Source organism: Doryrhamphus excisus, chromosome 2 (genome assembly GCF_030265055.1).
Source record: "Doryrhamphus excisus isolate RoL2022-K1 chromosome 2, RoL_Dexc_1.0, whole genome shotgun sequence".
Lineage (NCBI taxonomy): Eukaryota > Metazoa > Chordata > Actinopteri > Syngnathiformes > Syngnathidae > Doryrhamphus > Doryrhamphus excisus.
The window spans coordinates 5456353-5483983 of NC_080467.1; the positions used below are offsets into that span (position 1 = coordinate 5456353).

Consider the following 27631-nt stretch of genomic DNA (forward strand, 5'->3'; position numbering starts at 1 on the left):
TGGACTTTATTATGCAATACTTGGGAGTTGACCCAATTTAGTAGATAATCAGAAAAGAATTAGTTTTATTTATTTAAAAAATAGGTCACGAAATGATAGAAAATATAGCTATATCAATAATACAATATTTAATTTCCTCTTTCAAGTGGCCAAGCAAGGTAATCCAAATAATAAACGTGATCTTTGATGCAGCTCATATGGAACTCATTCATTTTCTACCATTTTTTCCTCACGATGGTCGCGGGGGGGTGCTGGAGCCTATCCCAGCTGTCTTCGGGCGAGAGGCGGGGTACACCCTGGACTGGTCGCCAGCCAATCACAGGACACATATAGACAAACAACCATTCACACTCACATTCATACCTATGGACCTTATGCCTTTGGAGTGGCTAATTAACCTAGCATGTTTTTGGAATGTGGGAGGAAACCGGAGAAAACCCACGCATGCACGGGGAGAACATACAAACTCCACACATAGATGGCCGAAGGTTGGGAAAGACAAAATAAGAAGCCAAAAAGTTACCACTTCCACACAAAATAGGAGAACTCATTCATTTTCTACCGCTTATCCTCACAAGGGTCACAGGGAACTAAAACATTAAAACATTTGGGGTGGGTTGGCACAATATTAGCCCCGGCCCCCATCAAAAAAGAAGTTTATATTGAAAATCACAGAAAAAAAAGAAAAATCTAAAGACATTAAAACACACCTTTTGACTTTGTGTCAATGTCTGATTTTGTTCGAGGGACAAAAATATCCAAAGAAAGTGTTCTCGTTCATTTCCCTCGTAGAATGTGCTAGCTATCAAACCGAAAACTGTAAGTGATCCACTTAGTTGAGCACAGTATACCTACTCAAATGTCAAGGTACAGTGTATATTGACACTGCACTTTTAAGGGTTTTTAGGAGTTTTTCTGTATTGGATTGTATACCTAATGAAGTGAGGTCAAGCATGAATCGGATTCATTTTGAAGACACAAGTCACATCTTTTTTTTTTATTGCTGTGAAGACCATAGAAAACAGGGAGAGTACACACTGCACCAATACTGACAGCATTAACGTGGAGGTGAAAACATTGGTGGAGTGTAACAGCACGGATTGTCTAACATTTTGTGCCTTGAATGATGTCATGCTAGACAACATATATGAGGTCGGGTGGTGATGCCACTACAATCAAAGACTTTCTGATGAATACAATAGTTTCATAATATGCATAGTCACATGGTGCATAAAGACATAATAAAGCTGGTGATAAAACAAAACCTTTCTTTAGTCCTGAACAAATCCTACTTGTCCATATTTGGATACATGTTGACACTTAACAGGAGTGCAGCATAGGGGTCATTACTTTCGATACACTGTTCCCTGTACCCGCAGTAACATACGGTTCATTTTGCACACTCTCCATGTGCAATCTTATATATTTTTTTACCATTGCAGCAGAATATACAGTAGGTGTACAGGTGATCCCTGCTATTTGCTGGGGTGATGTTCCAAGACACACCCGAGGCATGCCCATATGTGTTTTTGCACATGGTACCGATTATGTCCTCCAAATACTGTGTGCGCTTCGACTCTTAGTAGGTTTTTAGAGCGGCTGTTGAATTCAGACTTTATGACTTTCTACCAAAAAGCACAAAGTAACAAAAACCATGGCCACACTCTTTGAGTGGTAAAGTCATATGATACAAATGGAATAAATCCATTAGTTGACAACTCCAATAAGTTCTTTAGTTAAGCGGGCCACATTTCTATTGAATAAAGATATTTATTTGTATCTTATTCTGTATTTTGTTGTTTTGAGTAAAAATCTATTTTCGTTGTATTGATATTACTCAAGCATGCATCAAATAAAATTCAGGTTTATGTCAAATAGTACAAATTTTTTTTTATTTTTTTTTTTAATTTGCCCAAAAGTTTATTTTTTAATAATGACCCATTGGCAAGAGGTCCTTGGAATAGCACTCGTCATAAATAAATAGAATCATGCACAGTTGATACATGTGATCGGTATCGGTCGATCTCACCTGTGGATTATCGTATTCGCTAATTACAAGTCATTTCTTGACCAACAACCTGCAAATGGGCAGGGATCCACTGCACTGGTTTCCAGTTGTGAGCAGCTTACCATCATATCTGATATCATGTAGTACAATGAAACACTGGACAGCTGAAAATCACAGTTTTGACTATTAGCTGTTATTTCATACAATACGAGGCCATTGCCAACACTTTGGAATGAAACCATTAAAAAAACAGTGCTTTAGCTCCAGTTAGCATGTGTGCGCACGTGGAGAAAACTAACCTGTGAAATCTGACTATCAAGTTGATGGAAAAAATAAATAAAAAAAAATAGGACCCTGAACTTTGAGGAGCTTCCTGGTGCATTCACAGGCACACCCCCCTTTTGTTTGATTTAAAAGTTAAAAACATCACTTCTACAGGTTAAATACTTCTACAGTATATTATAAATATGATATAGCATGACACAAAAAGCTTATATGTATAAAGCATAACAATAAAAACCCTGTCAAGCCAACACAGCAAAAACACCACACACATTTGTCCTAGTTGACCCTTTCCGTCACACAAACGTACACCTTTTAAAGAAGACCCCACATCCACTTATCATTTACATCAATGCATATAGAATTTCATATATAATCCTTGTTACGTGTTGCTCATATTTGTGACTGGTTTACAATATTTAGCTAGTTATCAGACCATTTGATAAGTTGACTTTCTTATATTCAGACAAGGTTTTTTGGGGGGTATATGAGACGGTATTTTATCATCACGTCATATTTGGACACCTGCAGTCTACCTCCGAAAACTAAAAATAGTAAACAAACCCCTCTGGAGTCTCAAACATCAGGTCTAGTGAAGTCTTTTTTTTTTTCAACTCGTTTTTTTGAAAATGCATCATGGCCAATGTTGCAAATTTGACAATTCACCGCCCAGAGGCAGCTAATTAATGCACTTAATGGGACACACCTAAACCTAGAAAGCCCGGAATTAAAAGACCTCTGAAAACCTCCAAGGTTTTGTGCTTTTAAGTCCATGCTGTGGGCATGTAGTCACAGTCACATTCATGATAACATCTCATAATTACGGTATTTTGACTGTATTGTGGTCTTTTTCAAACATTAACGGAACTCGTACCCTGCCTGGGTGCATTGATGTCACATAGCAACATAGAAAGAAAAGCCACACCTAGCGTCAGATTTTTCCAAACTCTAAAATAAAAAAAACAGCAGTGGCGGCAGCTTTCGCTAATGGCCTGGGACCACTGGCGAGGTGTCACTACACCACGTAGTTCTTGGGTGTACCCATGTTAATAACAATAGCACCACTGTAGCTTGGTTAATATGCAGCTCATGTTATGTAAATGGAGGTTCTTTTCAGAGGGCTTTATAGGTGCTTCCCATTGTGTGCATTTTTTTTTGGCTACTTCTGGTTAGCTGTTTTTATATCTTTAAAACGCACAGAAAAGAGAGCTATGTGTTCATGTCTCATAAGGCTTGTAGATGATGGGGAAACATTCCAAAAAAAAAATCAGTTTTCCTTTAAAATTCCTGAAAAATAGTGCACAGGACCTTTGGGATGCTATGGTCACATGTAAAACCCCGCTGCTCAAGTGTCAAATTAGCTAAGCGGGCAAACTCGTATTTAGGGCACGTTGTAATCTGCCGAATGTTGTAGCACTTCTTCATAATTGTAGAAGCGACTCATAAACATAATAATAAAATGTGCAATAAAAAGGTCTGTACTTCCCTTTAAGTGTACTTCACTTAAAGGGAAGTTGACAAGGAAGAAGGTGCACCAGTTGACCAGGGAGAATAGGCTTGAGCTATACGAATAAAAGTAAATCACAGGTTCCAGTGTAGCGGTGCACCTAATACGATCAATGGTTGATGTTACATTCACGTCAAATCGGTTCAATCGTTAAAACGCACACATCAGTAACGTTAGCAACATCCAAAATACACTGCAGAAGACCAACTAAAAGTATGAATGAATGGCTTGGTACCATACTACAGGCCCTTGTTGAAGTAGACCATGCTGGTGCTCGGGCTGCTTTGTCGTATCCTCTCCTGAAGCTCCGCCTCCAGCCCACTCACACTCATAGAACTGCGAATAGATTACGGGATGCAATTACAAAAAAAAACAAAAAAAAAAACACAGAGACTGTGCAGCGGTTACCTTTTTTGCGGAAACAGGGCGCAGCACAAAGGCGTGGCAAACACCAGGCTGCCAAAGAGTTAAAGTGTTACTTTTGACATTCGTTTGTAAATTCTGGTGCAGTTAGTCATACTCACCACAAGCCCACAAGCCCCACCTGGACCGGAGCGTTTAGAATTGGGAAGCGCTGCAGAGAGACCACAATGAGATGCATAACAACACAGTTGGAATGTGGAGGGACTTCTTTCAGGCGGTAAAATACCTTCATGAAGGCTCGCTTTTCCAAAGCGTTCATTATGACGGGGGGGATAGCTGTCACACAAACATGTCGAGGGTTAACATTTCACAGCATTCTCAAACGATGAGCGAATTCAAGAAACAATACAAGCAGTTGATGTTTGCTAAATACAAGGATGAAGAGTCTTGAACCAGTCATGATGTGCTATATATATCACTATATTGACACTTACTATGGTACCCATTATGTTATTGGATGGTCATAGCACCTCGTATTTCGGTACATGACAAAAAACTAAAAATTTTTTTTTTTTTTAAACAACAAAAACTTAAATTATATTAGGAAAGCAGGAAGTGAACAAATGTAACAGTTACCTTTTACATAAGCCCTCACAGCTGTGCCATTATTAGCCATTATTAGTGCCTGATGATTTAGGAAATAATAATAATAATAATAATGAACTTAATAGGATTAATTGTACTATAGCAACATTAATAAAAAAAACTTAAACTATATTGGGAAAGCAGGAAGTGAAAAAAAAATAAATTAAAAAAACAACTTCAACTATATTATGAAAGCAGGAAGTGAACAAATGTAACAGTTACCTTTTACATAAGCCCTCACAGCTATGCCATTATTAGCCATTATTAGTGCCTGATGATTTAGGAAATAATAATAATAATAATGAACTTAATAGGATTCATTGTACTATAGCAACATTAATAAAAAAAAACTTAAACTATATTAGGAAAGCAGGAAGTGAAAAAAAAAAATAAATTTAAAAAAACAACTTCAACTATATTATGAAAGCAGGAAGTGAACAAATGTAACAGTTACTGATTGTAAAAGTACCAGATGGAGGGGTAGGATTTAATAAGCTTTGCTTCTTCCTACTCCTTTTGGACATGTGGAACTGTGAACTCATTATGTGATGCATTCATTTCATTCCCCCCTCAGTAACTATAAATTACCTTTACAATGCATTAGCTCACATGTTTACTAGTGTTTCCACTCAATACACACTACTGTGGAACTTGGATATACTTTCAAGTAGTCAGTGTACAGCTTGTATAGCATTATAGATTTAGTGTCTACTGGAAATGACTTGACAGTCCCTATCGTATAATAGCAAGCATTGCATTGTGGCGGTAGCATCATGGTCCGGAGCTGCATGAGTGCTGCTGGCACTGGGGGAGCTGAGGTTCATTCAATTTAAATTAGACGTTTTGTGTGTGTTTGTGTACATAAGTGTCCTTACCCATGGCCGGCACTGCCATGCCGATCCTGGACACCACGACCTGCATGATGGCCTGCTGGGCCGCACTGACGCTCTCGCCTAACCGCTTTCCATTCTCATCTGTCACGGGAATGCCGTACTTCAACTCCCTGGGGGTGGGAGGTGGGGGGGGGGGGATAACGTGGAAATAAGGTACAGTCGAGTGGCGTGTCGCTGGAAGAAGAACACGACAGCGAAGGAGCTCTCACCTCTGTCTCATGAAGGGAATGTTGATGCAGTTTGCGGCGGCCACGGCAGCGAATGGCACGAAGCGGCTGACGATTGGCGGGAGACGCTGAGAAGGCAGAGTGCGACAATGCTTAACACAAACCAGCATAAAGTTTGCCAATGAGGGAGTTCATGTTTGATGGCGTGTTACCGTGGCCAAAGACTTGAGTCCCAGGGCGGTGACCACGGCGCCGGTAGTAGCGCTCACGTAGGCCGCACCAAGCTGACTGGAAGCATGTCACACACAGCAGACACTGATCAATATCATGGCGGAAGACTTCATCTATTCACGATACCAGCTCTTCATCTATGCCAAATGTGGCCCGCAGGACACTAGTTTGAGGCCGCCGCCTTCATATGAAAGTTTAATGTTAGTGCGGCCCGCGCAAGTTTGATATGGATGCTGTATGGTATCATGCACCCAGAAAAAATTCTTACGTTTGATTAATGTTCATGTTAAAGGTTAAATAACTCTTAATAGTTATCCTCCCTATCCGTGTGGAAGTGGTACGTTTTTGGCTATTTAAGTTTAAAGGAAATAACTTGAAGGCTACCGTTTAGGTCGCTAGCTCTCTAGTTTGCGAGTTAGCATGTGTCTCAAGACCCTGCAGTTGCGCAATATGTTGTAAATAAAAAAAAAGTATAAATGTGACTATAGTCGTGTTTTGTCTTGTCTACAGGGGTCTAATTAATGCTATGTTCATTTTAATCTGAAAAAAATAATTTGTCTACCCACCAACTATATGTGGTTTCTTAAGTTTTTATTATTTGCCGTTTTATTATTATTATATTTATTTATTACTGATTGATTTTCTTTATTCTTGATTTGTTTATTTATCTTATTTTGTGCAGAAAAATAAAAATTAACCAAAGCACTGAAAAAGTTTGTATATTTTTCTGTTTTTAATAAATGCGTTTTTTTTTTTTTTTTTGGAAAACCTGATGCGGCCCAGTCTCACCCAGACCCTAGCTCCAGTGGCCCCCAAGTAAATTGAGTTTGAGACCCCTGATGTACACAGTTCTAAGCTGGATGAATGGATTTGTCATGCTCATCGGTCGCTGCCAAACTGTATGGACGTGCAAATGTGGATCTAAGAACTTAAGAAGGAAAGTGAGTGGTCCTCCCTACTTGACAGTGATGGGTGCATCTCCACTGCGGTTTGTGTAGTTGACCACAGCGTTGAAGGACTGGTTAACCCACTGCCAGAACACCACAGCCGGAGTTGTCCTGCAAACATGCGACACATCCTTTTATATTGACCACCTCTCATCTCCATTATTAATAAGCTGTCATATGCAAGAGGGTTGATCCATTGTTATTCTAATGTAATGACACTGTGACGTAGTTGCATAAAATAAGCAGCTCATATTCATGAGACTTTGCGCCTGACACACAAAAGGAGGTCAACGTTCTGCCAAAGTTGAGTGACATTTTTTTTTTAGTCTTTAAGAGGATTTTCACTCTCAAACTGGGATTAAAAATCTATTTCAATCCCATGCTGCTCTCAACGTATTTATTTCATGCGGATCAAAATTTCCATGTGTTCTAGTCTGTTCAGTAGGTGCTTGCAACAACACGCACACACAGATGCGGTACCTGTAGAACGTGAGCATGCAGCCAGTGATGGACATGTTCATGGGCACCTGAGCAGACATCCGGCCAATCACGAACATCTTCTCCCCGGTGTCGGGGTGGAAGGCGGAGTCGTACACGTACTTGGCTCGCCACAGCTGATCCTCCGTCAGGCCGGGCGTCACGATACCAGCTCTGCAAAGATCAAAACAGAAATGACCTGCCATTTAACTACGGTACTGCTGGATTCATTTCCTCAAACTGCGTTGACATATTCAATATATCATGTAATAGATATTGTTCCCCTCACTGGGTACCTTGTCCACTTCAACGTCTACAACCCTCAGAAGTCCATGAACTTGTAGCTGCGGATTATGCAGTCAAAGGTAAGCCAACACCGCCATCATGTGGCCAACTGACTCAAAGATGCACATTATAACGTTTTGTTGTGTACTTAGTTTGCATGTTGAAACTGCCTCAGGCCTCGCCTGGCTTTGAAGGTAAGCAATTATTTGAATTTTTCACATTTTTTTTGGAATTTTTTTAGAGTTGTAGCCTACATTTCATCTTTGCATTCTATTGGAAGACATGCTGGGCATTGTCACTACGTTTGGGTGAATTTAGGCCTGATTAATTAAGACACTATATCAGGATGAAAACTACTAACTGTACGGTCAAACACATGAGGCCGTGCTGAGGGAAAAGGAAACCAACCATAGCAAGATAAAAGCATGCAAAAACGCTCAAAACTACCCCGGACTCATGACTAAGGGCGTCACAAGATCTCATGAGATTCAAATGTGACAAGATTTCTCATTCAGAAAAAAAAACACTGTCTCATGTGACAAGGCAGAGGACAACAATAAATTAATGCATTAATTACACAGTAAATAACCATGATTTTAATCATATTTACTCATTGGAAATGTTAGTTTCAGCCTTTGTTCCATAGAACAACAGCATGAATGGAGTGATCCTTTTGTCAGTCATAGTCTTTGTCTCGGTGGGTGGAGGCGGGGCCACAATCATACAAGCAACAGATATTAAATTAGTAAACTGCCATATATATATATATATATTTTTTTTTTAACCTATTATCTTGTATCGTCTTGTAAACTGAGCGTCTCGTGATGCTCTTACTCGCTACTATTCCAATCCACACAATTTTAAATCGCACCGCCATCTGTTGAATTTGCTGGGAGGACTGCACAAGCTGAACCAAAAATTTATATATCAGATTCATGAGCCACGTTTACATGGACCCAAATATTCCAATTCTATTCGGGTTATTTGCTCAAACAGAAAGAATCTAACCTCATTCCAAAAGAAAAGTGCCAATCCGAATGAATATATAATCGGAAAGTTGTCAGGGTGCGTTCTTTCAGCGCATGCTCAGCTGTGACGTAACACGCAGACGTCTCTCAGGTTTTGAAAATGGCGGCGAGCAGTCATCACTGGACTACAGCGGAAAGTTCTTTTGATACAAACTTTAAAAGAACTGAACGTAATTGCAAGACTGATGTTGAATTCGATGAATCACGTGATGTTGTTTACGTTTTACTGCGCATGCCCCATTGACTATTCCGTTTGATTATAGCGGTGCATGTGGACAGGAGATTGGAATATTCCTTTCCATGTATACACTGTTTTCTAGTACGTCATTCGGAAAGAGGAAAATCTCATGTGAACGTGGCTATGGAAATCAGTACTGTACATGTTGGAAAACTACCTGTAGTTCTCCACAATCACTCGGGCCTCCTCCAGAGCCTGAGAGGACAGGAGGACGTTCCTGGGGTCTGTGACCATGAAGAAATGCTTGGCTCGGCCCATAAACGTTCCCTGGTCCCATCGTGGCTCTTTGATATTAATGTTGAATGACAGCTCTCCAGACATCTTGGCTTCCTTGGCACAAAAACAGACTTTTATATTTCCAAATACTTCTTCCTCTGTAATTGTTATTCCCGACACAATGCGGCTACATCGATATTTGCATGCATTACAATTAATAGCCATGTTGGTGTGGAATGTCATAGTTTGGAATCCGACACAGGAAGATATTCTTAACCTAATAAATAATTCACTTGCAGCTAAATTGAGCAATATCATACTTAGAAAGGCAAGATTTTTCAAAAAACTCATTAGATTTTGCAGTTTTACCTCATGTTTTGTTTCACAACATGAACTTTCTTTAATTCTTTAAACGGTAAACAAGAAAATGACGGATTATCATATCGATGCCATAGTGATTGCATTTCGATGGAGTGGAAGGGTGGAGTCAAGGACACAATCACCTTCCAGCAACGTTATTGTTGTTTTATGAGGTGACTTACGGTGAAGTATGAACTTAATAAATTGACTACATTAAATGGTCTGAGAAGTGGCGTGACAAAGTGACGACAGATGGGCTTGAGGAAGTCACGAACTGTCCATCAAGCTGAGCTAGCTAGCATCTTAAACGGCGATGGTGGCAGTAACCACACAGAAGACCCGTTGAATGAAACGCTGTGGTAGTCCAAAATATAATATAATATATACATTTACAACCATTTCAGCGACCTCACGGTTAGCTAGTCATCCGGACAGTTAGCCAACTAAGCTAGCATTTAGCTCATGCTTCAAGTGGAGTTGACAAGCGAACGTCAGGCGGTGAGGTCACTAACGCCACACGACGACATAAACGAATAATCAATTTAGTTACAAACAATATGTTGCATTCAATGAAAACGTACCTGTTTCGCTTCAATTTGAAGCCGATTGACCTCTCAATATCACCGCAACCGGCGGGTGGACCTGTGCTGCCTTCGGGTGACCGTGGAGTTATCAGAAACTTGGGTTTCACTGCAAAGTTTCGGCTGTAGATTTATAAACAGTAACTCTCAACATCCGTGGAACAAACAATAAAGGAGGCCAATATTTCAATAAAAGCATTAGCATTTAATACACAATCGTTTCAAGTTTCACCATGGCAAATAAAATACCAGACCAAATATATGTGCCATTTTATCAATATAACGGGGGTAAAATACGCCTTTTTACCAAACTGTCCGTTTTCAAACGGTGTATATATAATATTGTGCAACGTGTGACCGTGTGGTCTTATTTCAAGCGATAAAATTCGCGAAATTATCAATCACTAAAGTAAGTTTGAAATAATATTGATGTACGTAAACGCCGCATAGCAGGAGAACACATATAGGGCGTGTCAGCGAGGACACGTGGGCAAACGTCAACATACGATTGGTCAAGAATGCCACCCACTGATTTTCATTGGCGGTATCAGCTTCTTGAACTGACCGTCAATGAAAACGCCCCTGGGCCTTTTCAAAATTAAATATATTCTATTTCTCCTCACAAATGGCTTCATGTTGAGCCCATGAATCATCGCTTGTCTTTTATGGATTCATGGTGAAAAATACCATTGCAATACGGATGCATGGGACACAGCACTGCCGGCCACTAGAGGGCGCTGTGTACTGCATCACATGCATGATGCAACCCACTACAGGTTTTACACTTTGGAGTAATGATGGAAATTCCGTCTCTTTTTCAAGAGCCGGTTCTTTTGACTCGTCTCACTAAAAAGAGTCGGCTCCTTCGGCCCCAAAGTGCCTCCAAGTGGATCTTTTTTAAACTTAATTTATAACCAAATGGTGTGTATTGTGTAAAATGAATTACTAATGTAAAAAGTGCAGGATGTCAAATGTTTACTATTTAAATAGATTAATTTAAATCCTCACTGAACAGCTACAAAAATGTATAATAATGTAAAATATATAAAGAAAAATACCTGTCTCAATAGACAGGGTGAAAAGCGCAACTTACATTCAAATAACACAACATCAACAAAACACAAATTAAAGCGAACAATTGATTTAAAATTGTCCATCGCTTCATCAAAATAAAATTACTTTTATATTTTGTCTCGGCTAGCACCTCTCAAAGTCTAAATTACATCCAGACTCGCCTCCGGTCTTTAGCCTCCAACCTCCAGCCTTTATCTCACTGTTACGTAAGATGACTTCCATAAAACTCGCCATCAATGCCGGAAAAAGTTGCTAGATTTGACACATCTTGACCAATGCCATTCAACTTAACGAAACAAACTAAACGGCTCCCAACAACGCGAGTCGGCTCCTGTCATTCATTTCAAAGAGTCGGATTTCTTCACGATCAACCCATCAGTAGCTTTCACTACAATATTGCCCCGATTTAAAGGGAGGCTCTTATATAATGTAATGGTAATGGTTTTATTTCATTTGAACATGCATCAGATTACAATTGAATGCATCACATAATCAGTTCACAGTTCCACATGTCCAAAAGGAGTAGGAAGAAGCAAAGCTTATTAAATCCTACCCCTCCATCTGGTACTTTTACAATCAGTAACTGTTACATTTGTTCACTTCCTGCTTTCCTAATATAGTTTAAGGTTTTTAAAAAATATATATTTTATTTTTGTTCACTTCCTGCTTTCCTAATATAGTTTAAGTTTTTTTTAATTTATTTTATTTTTTGTTCACTTCCTGCTTTCCTAATATAGTTTAAGTTTTTTTTGTTAATGTTGCTATAGTGAAATGAATCCTATTAAGGTAATTGTTATTTCCTAAATCATCAGGCACTAATAATGGCTAATAATGGCACAACTGTGAGGGCTTATGTAAAAGGCTTACTCCTCTTACACTTGGAGAATATAAGAGTTGGTGCTACTCTTCCAACACAGCACGGACATGGCATTGCATTGCATTTTAAAGTGCACTAATGCTTTATATTGTGATCATGGTAATAGCAGTATCAAAAAGATGTCACAAGAAGTCAACAGGACACAGGATCTTCCCAGGATGGCTATCATATCAGACACCCTTTTGAATTAAACATGGCCGGAGGGGAAGCACCATGCATTGCTGATTGCTCGGCACACTGCAAGCCAAAGCAGAAGGGGAGCAGCACCAGGACTAAACTACCAAAGAAACCCAAGATGTGAATATACGAGAAGGAGGGTCTTCTTCTGTGGATTGTGGATTACATTTTTGTAAGCTGGCCACCCTGTATTTGCCTCCGCCGCCCCTGACCCAGATCTCCAAAACCTTTCTGGATGACTAAGGGAAGGCTTTTCCCACACCGATCATGGCTGACTCCTCTCAACCTCCGGCGGGCTGGAGGGAGATGACAAACGGGGGTGGGCACCCCCACCGTGCCAACAATGGAGGGCAGGCCGGGGGGTCCCACAGCAGTGCACGCTATATGCTGAAGAGGCAACAGCAACGACACAGACGGAGGTCATCCTCACCCATGGGCAGGGTCATTCTTATCAATGCACCTGTTGATGGTAAGTTATGGGATGGTGGTGGTGGTGGTGGTGATGGTGATTGTGGTGATGGTGGTGGTGGTTGTGGTGGTGATGGTGGTAAGGGTGGTGGTGATGGTGTTGATGGTGATTGTGGTGATGGTGGTGGTGGTTGTGGTGGTGATGGTGGTAAGGGTGGTGGTGATGGTGGTGATGGTTGTGGTGGTGGTGGTGGTTGTGGTGATGGTGGTGGTGGTTGTGGTGGTGATGGTGGTAAGGGCGGTGGTGATGGTGGTGATGGTTGTGGTGGTGGTGGTGGTTATGGTGGTGATGGTTGTGGTGGTGGTGATGGTGCTGGTGGTGGTGATGGTTTTGGTGGTGGTGATGGTGGTGGTGATGTTGTGGTGGTGTTGATGGTGGTGATGATGGTTGTAGTGATGGTAGTGATGGTGGTGGTGGTGGTGGTGATGGTGGTAGTGCTGGTTGTGATGGTGGTGGTGATGGTTGTGGTGGTGGCGATGGTTGTGGTGGTGGTGGTGGTGGTGATGTTGTGGTGGTGTTGATGGTGGTGATGATGGTTGTAGTGATGGTAGTGATGGTGGTGGTGTTGGTGGTGGTGATGGTGGTGGTGATGGTGATGGTTGTGGTGGTGGCGAAGGTGATGGTTGTGGTGGTGGTGGTGGTGATGTTGTGGTGGTGTTGATGGTGGTGATGATGGTTGTAGTGATGGTAGTGATGGTAATGGTGGTGGTGATGGTTGTGGTGGTGATGGTGGTGGTGATGGTTGTGGTGGTGGCGATGGTTGTGGTGGTGGTGATGGTTGTGGTGGTGGTGATGGTGCTGTTGATGTTGTGGTGGTGTTGATGGTGGTGATGATGTTGTGGTGGTGGTGAGGGTGGTTGTGGTGGTGATGTTGTGGTGGTGTTGATGGTGGCGGTGATGGTGATGGTGATGGTGGTGATGGTGATAGTGGTGGTGATGTTTGTGGTGCAAGTGGTGGTGGTGATGGTGGTGGTGATGGTGATGTGATATCTCAGTATTATGGCCACAACATTCGCTACACTATTGGACTTTGAGAAGTATTAAACAGTGGCTTAAATATACAGTATATGTGTATATACGTACAGTGTCAATGCTCATTTTCCCTGGGGGTGTATTGATACACACCTCTGTCTTTCAAGGCAGAGGCCATGGGGTCGATTCCCAGCCAGGGTTTGCGTCATGCAGCTGAATGACTTACTGTGGAGGCCCCTGACAGGGAAATGCCAAGTGGGGAAACAAAACCTGAATATACACTCATTAGTGGAAAGCTTAGACCACACATGTCCACCCACCTGGGTTTCCTGGTAAACTTACCCTACCCTATTTTACCCTTCACGCCCTGGCCTTCCGTCTTTGTTTCATGAACAAAAGACCAGAATTAGCCTTATTTTTACACATGTTCCCCCTTTATTTTCAAATGCAAATGTTGATAATAATGAAAATGGTAATGAATACAAACATTACCTGTCTCCCTGATCCCAATTGCTGTAGTTGTCCAGTCATCTGGAAGCACATTTTTAATACAAATATGAATTATTTAATATTTTCAAATTATGTTTAATCAAATATGTTTTTCTAAGTAAGATGTGTGCATTTTTTTGTTAATTTGTCCATTTTAAATGTACAAATGTACAAAAAGCTGATTGTATAAGCTAGAATATTTATTCTTGAATGATTGCTCAGAATCAGTCACATGATGTTGAGCAAGCCCCCCTTCCCCCGAGGTCACCCAAATCTTTTCATTTGGGTGTCAGTTAGGTGATGTGCCAGACATATCTTGGAAATATATATTCAAACGCGCTCTAGTCCCTGTACCTAATGTTATGGCCAGTTGCTCTATGTGTTTCCAGGTGGAGATGACAGTGAAGACATCCACACAGTGACAGTAGACAAGACTCTGGATGGGCGTCTGGGTTTCAGCGTCCGAGGGGGTTCTGAACACGGACTGGGCGTCTTTGTCAGCAAGGTGGAGGACGACAGCTCCGCAGGTTGGCAGGAAGTGTGTTCCTTGTTTTGTTTATTAGCTCCATGCCGTGTTTGTGTGCGTCTTTTAGCACAGGCCGGGCTGAGCGTGGGCGACAAGCTGGTGGAGGTGAACGGCGTCAGCCTGGAGAGCATCACCATGAGCAGCGCCGTCAAGGTCCTGACGGGCAACAACAGGCTGAGGATGGTGGTGAGGCGTGTGGGCAAGATCCCGGGAATCCGCTACTCCAAGGAGAAGACCACATGGTGAGCGCGTCGTTCTTTGAGCATATCCTCCATCTTGGTGTCATGTGTCAGCAGGGGATGGATTACTGCTTTCGCTTTTATGAACTGTCATGAATTGATACTACTTAGTACTTAGTTACTACTACTAGAGAGAATGTTTAAACACAATATTGGCGACTCCAAATTGTCTAAAGCAGGGGTCTCAAACTCAGTTTACCTGGGGGCCACTGGAGCTAGGGTCTGGGTGAGACTGGGCCGCATCAGGTTTCCCCCCCCCCCAAAAAAAACGCATTTATTAAAAAGAGAAAAATATACAAACTTTTTCAGTGCTTTGGTTCCGTTTTTCTACAATAAAAGCTCTGTTCCACTGTTCTCAAATATCTTAATTTTTATTTTTCTGCACAAAATAAGATGAAAAATAAATACACAAATCAATAATAAAGAAAATCAATCAGTAATAAATAAATATAATAATAATAATAAAACAGCAAATAATAAAAACTTAAGAAACCACATATAGTTGGTGGGTAGACAAATTATTTTTTTCAGATTAAAATGAACAAAGCATTATTAGAGCCCTGTAGACATGACAAAACACGACTATAGTCACATTTATACTTTTTTTTTATTTACAACATATTGCGCAACTGCAGGGTCTTGAGACACATGCTAACTCGCAAACTAGAGAGCTAGCGACCTAAACGGTAGCCTTCAAGTTATTTCCTTTAAACTTAAATAGCCAAAAACTTACCACTTCCACACGGATAGGGAGGATAACTATTAAGAGTTATTTAACCTTTAACATGAACATTAATCAAACGTAATAATTTTTTCTGGGTACATGATACCATACAGCATCCATATCAAACTTGTGCGGGCCGCACTAACATTAAACTTTCATATCAAGACGGGGGCCTCATATTAGTGTCCTGCAGGCCACATGTTTGAGACCCCTGGTCTAAAGGTGTGAATGTGAGGGGTACTGCTCCCCAAAGTAAAAGGGCCTTATGAATGTACCGTGTGGTGTACCTGTTTAGGGTGGATCTGATCCACAGAAGGATGGTGGTGGAGGAAGGCGGATGCACGCCGTCAGAGGCCAGTTCGGACAGCGCCCTCCGCAGGATCGTGCATCTCTTCACCACATCAGACGACTACTGCCTGGGTTTCAACATCCGAGGAGGGCGTGAGTTCGGTCTGGGCATTTACGTGTCAAAGTAAGTCATTCACGTAAGTCACGTAAGTCATTCATAATGAATAACGCTCGGATCGTTCATTCCCGTGTCTGACATTCCAGGTTGGATCCAGGTGGGCTGGCGGAGCAGCACGGCATCAAGATGGGGGATCAGATCCTCGCCGCTAACGGGGTTAGCTTTGATGACATCACACACAGCAATGCCGTGGAGGTCCTGAAGAGCCACACTCATGTCATGTTAACCATCAGGGTAGGATAACACTTAGAACACTTTCTGTATTCTTCTCGCTAGTATTATCAGCATTTGTTTACATGCAGTTTAATAATAATATATAATAATATAATAATAATATGGCTCTGGCTTGCACTTGTGTTGCATTGTATGTGTCAATGAGTGAATTGCAGACCTCCCAACTCGGAGAACCGGGTTCAATTCCACTCTCGACAATCTCTGTGTGTGTATGTTCTCCATGTGCATGTGTGGGTTTTTTCTCCGGGGACTCCAGTTTCCTCCCGCATTCCAAAAAAAACATGCTAGGTTAATTGGCCACTCCAAATTGTCCATAGGTATGAATGTGAGTGTGAATGGTTGTTTGTCTATATGTGCCCTGTGATTTGCTGGCCACCAGTCCAGGGTGTACCCCGCCTCTCGCCCCAAGACAGCTGGGATAGGCTCCAGCAACCCCTGCAACCCTCGTGAGGATAAGCGGTAGAAAATGAATGAGTTCTCCTCCTCTTTTGTGTGGAAGTGGTAACTTTTTGGCTTCTTATTTTGTCTTTCCCAACCCTCGGCCATCTCTGTGTGGAGTTTGTATGTTCTCCCCGTGTATGCGTGGGTTTTCTCCGGGTACTTCGGTTTCCACATTCCAAAAAAAAACATGCTAGGTTAATTGGCCACTCCAAATTGTCCATAGGTATGAATGTGAGTGTGAATGGTTGTTTGTCTATATGTGCCCTGTGATTGCCCTGAGCTCTGGTGGGGCAAGTCGGGGGTTGGGGGGTTGGGGTTCTCAAGTCATTTCTGTTTTTGTGTTTGAATTAGGCTTCCTTATCTTCTTGTCCTGCTTTCAGTGTCATCCATTTACCTTAAACACATACTGGAACTAGTGACAGAGGACCTCTAAGTGTTACACACAATACCACATCTTAAGTATGTTGTCAAGTATTGTTTTTGTGTATTGTGTGTATTATATACGTACGCTCGCTAACACGACCCTGTGCTCATTTTCCTCTTGTGATCTCAGGTTGCTCAGACTCATTGTTCATTATTCAGAGGCAGTCAGGGATCAGATTCTAATCAACACACACACACACACACAGCATTATAGATTGGGATGTGTTTCTTCCTGTTTGTGTGTGCGGCCATTTATAGACCATAATAATCACACATGGCGGGGGCCAACTCTCTGACCTCAGTGTGCTCTTAGGAATGGAATATTTTGCCCTCTGTCTTAGACTTTAGGGTCCAATCTAAAACACACAAATAGAATATTATCAGTATTCCAATATTGGTAATATTCCAATTATTCCAATTTACCAATCTTAAACCAAACAGTCAAAACAGTTTGTTCAGTCGGTTGAACATGCGGCTTGAATGATTTACTCAGTGAAAAAGCGATGCTTTCATAGCCAATTTTAAGCTGAACGTCTGTAAGAGTTTAACCTAAGTCACCATGGCGATATCGCCGCCTTAAAAGAGACAACCATACTGGTTGTATAGGCAAGCCTGGGTTTCGAACCTCTTTGCGCTGGATTTGTGTCCTGATGAGCTGGTCAAATTGAATCTATGACATTTTTTGACCTTATGTATTGAGTTGTGGACTCCTGTAGAGCAGCTACACACAATAACATGTATTTTTTAAAGCACAATATCAAAATCTAGCATATTAACATGGATATAGACTGGATTTCATGTTTCAAGATGGCGTCGCCTGAGTGCAAGCTAGTTACGTCAGCTCCGTGTCTCCTAGTTCTTTATTTATTACTTCCTCATTGTTTTTGTGCCATATCGACCCCTCAAACAAGTGTGTGTTCATTAATTTTATATACAAAATCGTCTCGCGGACTGGATTAAACCCATCTGTGGGCGTGATCCGGCTCGGGGCCGTATGTTTGACACCGCTACTGTAAGGTACACCCAACACCCCAACCAATAATGTTTTCAGTCTTTATGTACAAAATGACAGTGGTTAAGATACACAGAAGTGAGACAGTCATTTGGGTGGAATGACCCTGGATAGTGTTCCATTGGGTTCTAACAATGGTCATGGGGGTACCTGGAATCAGGATTCCCCAGGTACCCTAAAAGTTTGCTTTGAAGGTTGTGCCTAAAAGACTATTTCCCGGTGCCAGGATTTCGGGTGTCTACACAGTGGTAACAAACTGTTTATGTATTTAGTGATGTGTCGTTACAGGAAGCTGGAAGATACCCCGCCTATAAGGAGATGGTGGCAGAGTACGGGTGGCTTGACAGACGTAAGTAGATTTTCTTCCCCAATAAACTTGAATATAGTAATATGATCATATTCATATAGATACTGTGCTGTTGTTTGGAAAAAAATAGTGTTTACAAATAAAATTTACTAAATTACGTTTCATTCTTACGTCCAACAGTGGCTAACGGTGTGCCAGCGTCGTCCTCCCAAGGCTCCGACTCCCGTTCCTCCACGTCCTCCTTGTCCTCCAGCACCCCTCTCAGCTCCCTCAGCGGTCTATCGCAGGTCCTCTTCCCGCCTGTCTTTGGCTCCGACTTAGTGGACGTGGCCGTCTCCACGGAGGACCTCTCCAGGCGTCCGAGCGCCACGCAGGGAACCTCAGACACGGCCATACAGACCGAGACCTCGCCGGGCGTCCCCTCAGAAACCAGCCGTTCAATCGGCGCCACCGTGCTGCTGAAGGATACTTTCATACATGGGATGGGGGAGGGGCCAAGGCAGACTGAAGGACCGACGAGGACGCCGTCTTCCGGGGACCAAGAGGTGGTGAAACACGACGGTGCTAAGACTAAGGTCCTGATGGCCCTGAGTAGACCTCGGAAACCCATCAGACGATCCCAAAGTCACATGACTCTGTCAGGTCAGACTCCAACACTGATATGCTTTACCAAAAATACATATTCAATATTTCAGTCAATATTTGGAGCAAATCAAATATATAAATATAAATATTCCTAATTATAAATATTCCTATTAAAGTTTTTAAAAATAATTAAAAAATGTAAACTTTAAATTATTAAATTATTAAATTATTAAATTATTAAATTATTAAATTATTAAATTATTAAATTATTAAATTATTAAATTATTAAATTATTAAATTATTAAATTATTAAATTATTAAATTATCAAATTATTAAATTATTAAATTATTAAATTATTAAATTTAAAACCTTAAAAAATAAAAATTAAAAGTTAAATTATATTAGAAAGGCAGGAAGTGAACAAAAAATTAAATAAAAAAAACTATATTAGGAAAGCAGGAAGTGAACAAATGTAACAGTTACTGATTGTACCAGAAGTACCAGATGGAGGGATAGGATTTAATAAGCTTTGCTTCTTCCTACTCCTTTTGGACATGTGGAACTGTGAACTGATTATGTGATGCATTCAATTGTAATCTGATGCATGTTCAAATAAAATAAAACCATTACCATAAATATGAAAAGCGTATGACACGCTGCTAAGCCCACACAACGTGACATGTCTGGTGGGTATTCGGGGGGAGTCTTCCACACTACCACTTCCCGCTTGCTTGAACACTTAGCTGCAAAACCTGCTCAGGTTTTTCCTAGCGATGCTTCATTTGGACTCTGTTGTTTTTTGTTGTTTGATTAGAGGACCAACAGAAGAAGAAGAAGAGAGTTCAAAAGGAGAAAAGCGTCCCAGCAGGAAAGTCCAACCTCCGGCGCTCCAAAACGTTTATGAGTCTGTTTTTTAAGAAAGACGGCAAAGAGAAGAGCAGATCCAAAGGTGAGATCATGTCTTTCCTGCCTGTACCGTATAAGGAAAACTAAACACGTTCCCCCTTCCAAAGGACAAAGACGGCAGCCTCCATCACCTCCATCAGACACCCTGCATCATGTGGAGGACATGTCCAAAAAGCTCCTCAGCCAGGACGAAGTGGCGGCTGTCACCAGACACTGTCAACGCGTGAGTCTGCGCCCACAAAACACCAGCATCGGGGCGGTACAATCCCCAAAACTGTTTTTTAAGCACTCCTGTCATATAGAAGATCTTTGACCAGCATTTCTGAAGGACAATCCTTAAACACAACAAAGCGTCTGTCATATTGAAGATCTTTGACAATTTGTTTTGCAACAAATTAGACAGCATAACAGCTATTATGCTAATTCTATTGAGTTGTGGACTCCTATAGAGCAGCTACACACAATAACATGAACAGAAATCTTCCAGAATCTGCACCTATTCCAGCTGTATTTCCGTGGATTTGTGCTTCCCGCCCAAACGATCTGTTTTAATTTGATTCCGCTCATGGCCACGCCCACTCTGCTGTGATTGGTCATACTCCCAAAGTGCTTCCTAACTACAAACAAACCCCATAGTGGGTATCGGAGTTGATAATAAATGAATAAAGTCTTTGGAGAGCTCCTAAACACTGAAAAGTGTTTAGGAGCTACTGGCCGCTCATGATCTACTGGTTGGAGACCCCTGACATACGAACTTATGAACATAGAAAGTAGATTCCTCCAACCTCACCTCACTTGCCTGAGGATGAGCATTCATTGTCAGACACACTTTGTCAGAAGCCGGACGTGAGGGCGCTGCATTCTCATTGGTTCTGATTGAGAGTGACCAGGATGGATAGGATCAGGAACGAGTTGTCATTGGGGCAGACTTGAATGGACATTTTGGTGCAGGAAATAGAGATGAAGAAGAGGTGATGGGCAGGTTTGGTATTCAGGAGAGGAACGCAGAAGGACAGATGGTGGTTGACGTTGCCAAGGTTGGTTGTAGTGAATACTTTCTTCCAGAAGAGAGAGATGAACATAGGGTGACCTATAAGAGTGCCACTGAGGAAAAGACAGGAAGCAGAACTGGAAGTAGCAGAGATGAGGTTCTCATTGGGAGTGACCAGGATGGATAGGATCAGGGACGAGTTGTCATTAGGGCAGACTTGAATGGACATGTTGGTGCAGGAAACAGAGATGAAGAAGAGGTGATGGGCAGGTTTGGTATTCAGGAGAGGAACGCAGGGTGAGGAACATAGGGTGACCTATAAGAGTGTCACTGAGGAAAAGACAGGAAGCAGAACTGGAAGTAGCAGAGATGAGGTTCTCATTGGGAGTGACCAGGATGGATAGGATCAGAAGGGAGTACATTACATGATAAAGTCATTGAGGCCAGACTGAGATATCCTGGACAGGTCCAGAGGATAGGATGCTGCCAGGCAGGAGGCGGTAGAGGAAGACCAAAGAGGAGGTTTATGGATGTAGTGAAGGAGGACATGAGGGAAGTTGGTGTGAGAGAAAACCACTCCAAATTTCTTCTTTTTTTTTTTCCTTTTCTATGCCCTCCTGCTCCGATACGGCTGCTCCAAATTTGCATAACAAAAGCATCATATGTCCCCTTTAAGAACAAAGATTTGACTAGCGTTTTTTTGCATTGTTGACTGAATGTGAGTACAATCTCTGTACTTTTAGTACTTGTCGGAGAAGGTGATGGAGGATTTAGTGCACCCCCTTCTGGCCATCTTGGACCGGCCCGAGAAGTTGCTGCTTCTCCGAGAAATAAGGTGAGAGGTCATTATGTCTGTGTATACTGCGTATAAGTTTGACTGGTAGTGTATGTGAGGTAAAGTACAAGTGATGTTGTACAGGATGCTGATTCCTACCAGTGAGTTGGCTGCTTTCGACAGCCTGGTCCTGCCTTTTGAACTGGAGGCCTACAAAGCTCTCAAGAGTCCGTGTGGTGAGAAAGGCATTCATATTGTTCATTGTTCATTTTAGTCATATGTTTTTGATTTTAAGTCATATAGTTTGTGTTGTATTTATAGTAGTGCCTTCTCCAGCGCTTCGCTCCCCTCGTAGAGGGACCCCTCGCCGCCACTTGGTCACCCCTGTCCCAGGTATGCAAGTGTCCTGTCCAGCCATTGGGGCAGATAGTATTGTTGATCTAAATGCCATGATTTATAGTTTTTGTTATGCGAATTTTGAGAGGGGCTGCACGGCGGTCGAGTGGTTAGCATGCAAACCTCACAGCTAGGAGACCCGAGTTCAATCCCACCCTCGGCCATCTCTGTGTGGAGTTTGCATGTTCTCCCCGTTTCTCCGGGTACTCCGGTTTCCTCCCACATTCCAAAAAAACATGCTAGGTTAATTAGCCACTCCAAATTGTCCATAGGTATGAATGTGAGTGTGAATGGTTGTTTGTCTATATGTGCCCTGTGATTGGCTGGCCACCAGTCCAGGGTGTACCCCGCCTCTCGCCCCGACGGGCGAGATCAGGCCCCACCCCAACACACAACCCGGTCCCCGCAGCAGCCACCATTATTATTTTTAGTTATTACGTCAATTGTCTAAAAAACAATTACTGTACATTTTTAAGGGGGGGGTACTTTCATAACCTTTCATAACCTGTAGATTGATATTGATATTGTAAAGATTGCATCAGTGTAATTGTGTGTTTATTTCCAGACTACAGGGGGGGGTTCCTCCTCCAGCCCGCCCTGACACAGTACCATCCCTTGGCGGAGGACATGGAGGCCCTGAGTCTATCAGGCTCAGGTCACATGACCCCCTCGCTGTTCTTCACCCCCCTGCTGGACGTACCCATGGACAACGTCTCCTCGCTCCGTTCCCGCTCTCTTAGCCCCTCGCCCGCCCTCCTCACAGAATCCCCACACAGCACCCGGTGGGGTGGCAACCAGAACGGGGTCGCAGGAGGAGGTGGCGCCCCCGAGCGAGGGAGGTCACCTGTGAGGAGGAGCAACGGGAGGACGGAGGTGAGCCCGGGAAGGCTGAGGAAACGGGACTCCTACGCTGAGGTTAGCATACGTGTCCCATCACCGCGGCCAACCAGGACGCCCTTGAAGGATGTCTTTGGCGGCGCCCCCGCAGTCACAGTCAATGGACTCTCCCCGAGTGGAAATAGGAGCGCCACTCAGGAATACCACGTATCCACAGTGACCATCTCCAAAGCCAAACAGTCGCTAGGTGAGCAGCGTTTTGAGAACATCTAAGTAGAACAAGCTAAAAACACAAAAATACCGCTTATCCTCACTAGGGTCACGTGTATGCTGGAGCCTATCCCAGCTGTATTTGGAGGAGAGGCGGGGCACAGGGCACATATAGACAAACAACCTTTCACACTCAATTTGGAGTGGCCAATTAACCTAAAGACAGCTGGGATAGGCTCCAGCATACTCCATGCGACCCTATTGAGGATAAGCGGCATAGAAAACAGATGGATAATACGATTATAATAGCAATAATAGCATGCAAAAATAGTGCTCATTCATTCATTCATTTTCTACCGCTTTTCCTCACGAGGGTAGCTGGGGGTGCTGGAGCCTATCCCAGCTGTCTTCGGGCGAGAGGCGGGGTACACCCTGGACTGGTGGCCAGCCAATCACAGGGCACATATAGACAAACAACCATTCACACTCAATTTGGAGTGGCCAATTAACCTAAAGACAGCTGGGATAGGCTCCAGCATACCCCATGCGACCCTATTGAGGATAAGCGGCATAGAAAACAGATGGATAATACGATTATAATAGCAATAATAGCATACAAAAATAGTGTTACTTAACAATAAATGGCCTTGACATCCAGTATTCATATGTCATTCCACAAGCTACCAGCAGGGGCCAGTGTGTAGTGTATAAATCAAGTATAGTGTAGAGTGGAGTACAAGAGGAGTACTTCAGTGTTTGTGGCTTGACTGTCTGCTGGTTGCAGGCATCAGTGTCTCTGGAGGGATGGAGTCCAGAGTGCAGCCGGTGATTAAGATTGAAAAGATCTTCCCTGGAGGAGCCGCTTCCATGAACCATGCCCTGAAGGTCAGCAAACACTGGCATGAGTACTTATTTTGGGGGCTGTGAGGTGAAGATGTGCACAATAAATCCATATTTGACATTATATGATATATTTTCAATGTATTTCGTTGGTCAGCCGGCCTTAAACGAAATCCTGTGGCGTGCTGGCACGTGTACTCCACTGTAAACGAGTCCAACGATTAGCCTGTCATCTACTTCACTCAAATACATCAATGGCTTTCTAATCTTCCCTTCACGGAAATGGGTACACATCTTTCCATGCTGCTGTCATGAGGAAGTAGAAAAGAGGCGTAGACATACTGATGGGTGATGACATAATGAGGACAGGAGCCGTCTTCAGGTCTTGACTGATGGCGGGAAAGTTGCTAAAGATGATTGGTTGACACGCAAACAATGCAATGCAAAGCAGGTGCATCCTGACTGAGGACCTGTGGGCCATCACAGGAAGTACAGTATTAATGGACGTCACAGGAAGTACACCATTAATGTCCATCACAGGAAGTACACCATTAATGGAAGTCACAGGAAGTACACCATTCATGGAGTCACAGGAAGTACACCATTAATGGCCATCACAGGAAGTACACCATTAATAGCGTCACAGTAAGTACAGTATTCATGGTCATCACAGGAAATACACCATTAATGGACGTCACAGGAAGTACACCATTAATGTCCATCACAGGAAGTACACCATTAATGGATGTCACAGGAAGTACACCATTAATGGAAGTCACAGGAAGTACACCATTAATAGCCATCACATAAAGTACACCATTAATGGAAGTCACAGGAAGTACACCGTTAATGGCCACCACAGGAAGTACACCATTAATGGAAGTCACAGGAAGTACACCATTAATAGCCATCACAGGAAGTACAGTATTAATGGCCATCACAAGAAGTACACCATTAATGGAAGTCACAGGAAGTACACCATTAATAGCCATCACAGGAAGTACAGTATTAATGGCTGTCACAGGAAGTACAGTATTAATGGACGTCAGAGGAAGTACACCATTAATGGAAGTCACAGGAAGTACACCATTAATGGCCATCACAGGAAGTATACCATTAATGGACGTCACAGGAAGTACACCATTAATGGCCACCACAGGAAGTACACCATTAATGGAAGTCACAGGAAGTACACCATTAATGGAAGTCACAGGAAGTACACCATTAATGGCCATCACAGGAAGTACACTATTAATGGCCATCACAGGAAGTACACATTAATGGAAGTGACAGGAAGTACACCGTTAATGGCCATCACAGGAAGTACACCATTACTGGAAGTCACAGAAAGCACACCATTAATGTAAGCCGCAGGAAGTACACCATTAATGGCATCACAGGAAGTACACCATTAATGAAAGTCACAGGAAGTACACCATTAATGGAAGTCACAGGAAGTACACATTAATGGAAGTGACAGGAAGTACACCGTTAATGGCCATCACAGGAAGTACACCATCAATGGCCATCACAGGAAGTACAGTATTAATGGAAGTCACAGGAAGTACAGTATTAATGGCCATCACAAGAAGTACACCATTAATGGAAGTCACAGGAAGTACACCATTAATAGCCATCACAGGAAGTACAGTATTAATGGACGTCAGAGGAAGTACACCATTAATGGAAGTCACAGGAAGTACACCATTAATGGCCATCACAGGAAGTATACCATTAATGGAAGTCACAGGAAGTACAGAGAAAGAAACTATTTTTAAAATGTTTAATTTATAATCATTACATATTTTTAACTACATATTTAATTAATTGTATATTTTATCTTGAATATACATTGGAACTAGTTATTCCAAAAGTCATACCTTTATGATAAAAGCATATATTTCTCATAAAAAATGTCATATCATTATTTGAAAAATAATTGGACATATTGTTATGATGTAATAATTGACAATGAAATGTTATGATAAAACTGTATCAAATTATTTCATTTAAAATAATTGCATATTACATATTTGATATAAAACCATGTTTCAAACGTGTAATTATAAAAACAATTGAAATTAAAATGTCATTTATAAATGTAAATAATAAATTTCATACTCTAATCACCCCCAAGGCCGGCGACGAGCTGCTGTCCGTGGACGGTGAGAGTCTGCAGGGCGTGACCCATCAGCACGCCGTGGACGTCATTCGCCGTGCGTTCGGCAACAAAGCCAAAGACCCCATGGTGCTGGTGGTCAAGGTCCCCAAGGCGCCGTCCGGGGGCGCCTGCTGACTGACTGAACGCCTCACTGCTTTTCTACTGCATTCTTTTGTCAAATAAATTCTGGTCAATGTAAAAACTTTTGTGATTTGTCAACTTAACACGGTGCGACCTTGCTGCGACCTTTGAGCGTTGCCAGAAGGAGATCATCTCAAACTGCGTTATAGGATTTGTAGATTTATTTGGCTGCAGATTAAATCTCATGTACAGTATTATGTTTGGCCTTGAGAGATTAGTACAAAAACGACTGCTCAGTAAGTCTTGTTGAGTTTCTTTCTTTGGTGGAGGGACAGCATGTTTGTCTGTCACTTTTTCTCTTCCATCCACTTTCAGTTTCTCCTGGTTGGCTCGCCTTTCTGTTTCTCCTGGTTGGCTCGCCACAGCCAGAATAGTTTTGGGTTCATTTTGATGCAGATTAGTACAAAAACGACTGCTCAGTAAGTCTTGTTGCGTTTCTTTCTTTGGTGGAGGGACTGCATGTTTGTCTGTCACTTTTTCTCTTCCATCCACTTTCAGTTCCTCCTGGTTGGCTCGCCACAGCCAGAATAGTTTTGGGTTAATTTTGATGCAGATTAGCACAAAAATGACTGCTCAGTAAGTGTTGTTGACTTTCTTTCTTTGGTGGAGCGACAGCATGTTTGTCTGTAACTTTTTCTCTTCCATCCACTTTCAGTTTCTCCTGGTTGGCTCGCCACAGCCAGAATAGTTTTGGGTTAATTTTGATGCAGATTAGTACAAAAGCGACTGCTCAGAAAGTCTTGTTGAGTTTCTTTCTTTGGTGGAGGGACAGCATGTTTGTCTGTCACTTTTTCTCTTCCATCCACTTTCAGTTTCTCCTGGTTGGCTCGCCTTTCTGTTTCTCCTGGTTGGCTCGCCACAGCCAGAATAGTTTTGGGTTCATTTTGATGCAGATTAGTACAAAAACGACTGCTCAGTAAGTCTTGTTGCGTTTCTTTCTTTGGTGGAGGGACTGCATGTTTGTCTGTCACTTTTTCTCTTCCATCCACTTTCAGTTCCTCCTGGTTGGCTCGCCACAGCCAGAATAGTTTTGGGTTAATTTTGATGCAGATTAGCACAAAAATGACTGCTCAGTAAGTGTTGTTGACTTTCTTTCTTTGGTGGAGCGACAGCATGTTTGTCTGTAACTT

At 42.3% G+C, this 27631-nt stretch overlaps 2 protein-coding genes across 5 annotated transcripts; one reads left to right on the plus strand and one right to left on the minus strand.

The window, feature by feature from the left end:
- Window positions 1–152: 152 nt before the first annotated feature.
- LOC131106908 (PDZ domain-containing protein 7-like) lies at window positions 153–26547 on the plus strand. 3 transcript variants are annotated; one of them, XM_058056432.1, is made up of 18 exons: window positions 153–7735; window positions 7847–7885; window positions 7958–9820; window positions 12289–12825; window positions 14676–14813; window positions 14880–15054; window positions 16071–16247; window positions 16328–16475; window positions 18640–18700; window positions 18839–19300; window positions 20059–20193; window positions 20258–20373; window positions 21885–21976; window positions 22061–22152; window positions 22238–22309; window positions 22878–23396; window positions 24144–24244; window positions 26337–26547. In XM_058056432.1, exons 4-18 carry the CDS (start codon window positions 12624–12626, stop codon window positions 26493–26495), a joined length of 2649 nt encoding a protein of 882 aa, XP_057912415.1. In that variant the 5' UTR covers window positions 153–7735; window positions 7847–7885; window positions 7958–9820; window positions 12289–12623; the 3' UTR covers window positions 26496–26547. The 3 variants fall into 3 exon arrangements, with proteins under 3 accessions (XP_057912415.1, XP_057912422.1, XP_057912432.1); XM_058056439.1 differs by having other exon boundaries at window positions 153–9820; window positions 22253–22309; XM_058056449.1 differs by lacking the exons at window positions 153–7735; window positions 7847–7885; window positions 7958–9820; window positions 12289–12825 and having other exon boundaries at window positions 14558–14791.
- On the minus strand, window positions 428–10390 carry sfxn3 (sideroflexin 3). Of its 2 annotated transcripts, none has more exons than XM_058056471.1 (11): window positions 10229–10325; window positions 9229–9397; window positions 7524–7694; window positions 7056–7154; window positions 6078–6153; window positions 5908–5993; window positions 5681–5808; window positions 4447–4496; window positions 4322–4371; window positions 4206–4253; window positions 428–4133 (listed from the first exon to the last, which is right to left on the minus strand). In XM_058056471.1, the coding sequence occupies exons 2-11, from the start codon at window positions 9390–9392 to the stop codon at window positions 4037–4039; spliced, it is 969 nt and encodes a 322-aa protein (XP_057912454.1). In that variant the 5' UTR covers window positions 9393–9397; window positions 10229–10325; the 3' UTR covers window positions 428–4036. The 2 variants fall into 2 exon arrangements, with proteins under 2 accessions (XP_057912454.1, XP_057912446.1); XM_058056463.1 differs by having other exon boundaries at window positions 431–4133; window positions 9229–9401; window positions 10229–10390.
- Window positions 26548–27631: the final 1084 nt, after the last annotated feature.

What these genes read in the sequence shown, in the direction of transcription:
- sfxn3 (XM_058056471.1), bottom strand. Translation starts at nt 9,392, where the DNA reads ATGTCTGGAGAGCTGTCATTCAACATTAATATCAAAGAGCCACGATGG. An exon ending in TGCATGCTCACGTTCTACAG is followed by an intron (nt 7,155 to 7,523) that starts GTACCGCATCTG and finishes GCATGTTTGCAG; the next exon opens with GACAACTCCGGCTGTGGTGT. An exon ending in GACTCAAGTCTTTGGCCACG is followed by an intron (nt 5,994 to 6,077) that starts GTAACACGCCAT and finishes CTGCCTTCTCAG; the next exon opens with CGTCTCCCGCCAATCGTCAG.
- LOC131106908 (XM_058056432.1), top strand. Translation starts at nt 12,624, where the DNA reads ATGGCTGACTCCTCTCAACCTCCGGCGGGCTGGAGGGAGATGACAAAC. An exon ending in GTACGGGTGGCTTGACAGAC is followed by an intron (nt 18,701 to 18,838) that starts GTAAGTAGATTT and finishes TACGTCCAACAG; the next exon opens with TGGCTAACGGTGTGCCAGCG. An exon ending in AGCTCTCAAGAGTCCGTGTG is followed by an intron (nt 22,153 to 22,237) that starts GTGAGAAAGGCA and finishes TTGTATTTATAG; the next exon opens with TAGTGCCTTCTCCAGCGCTT.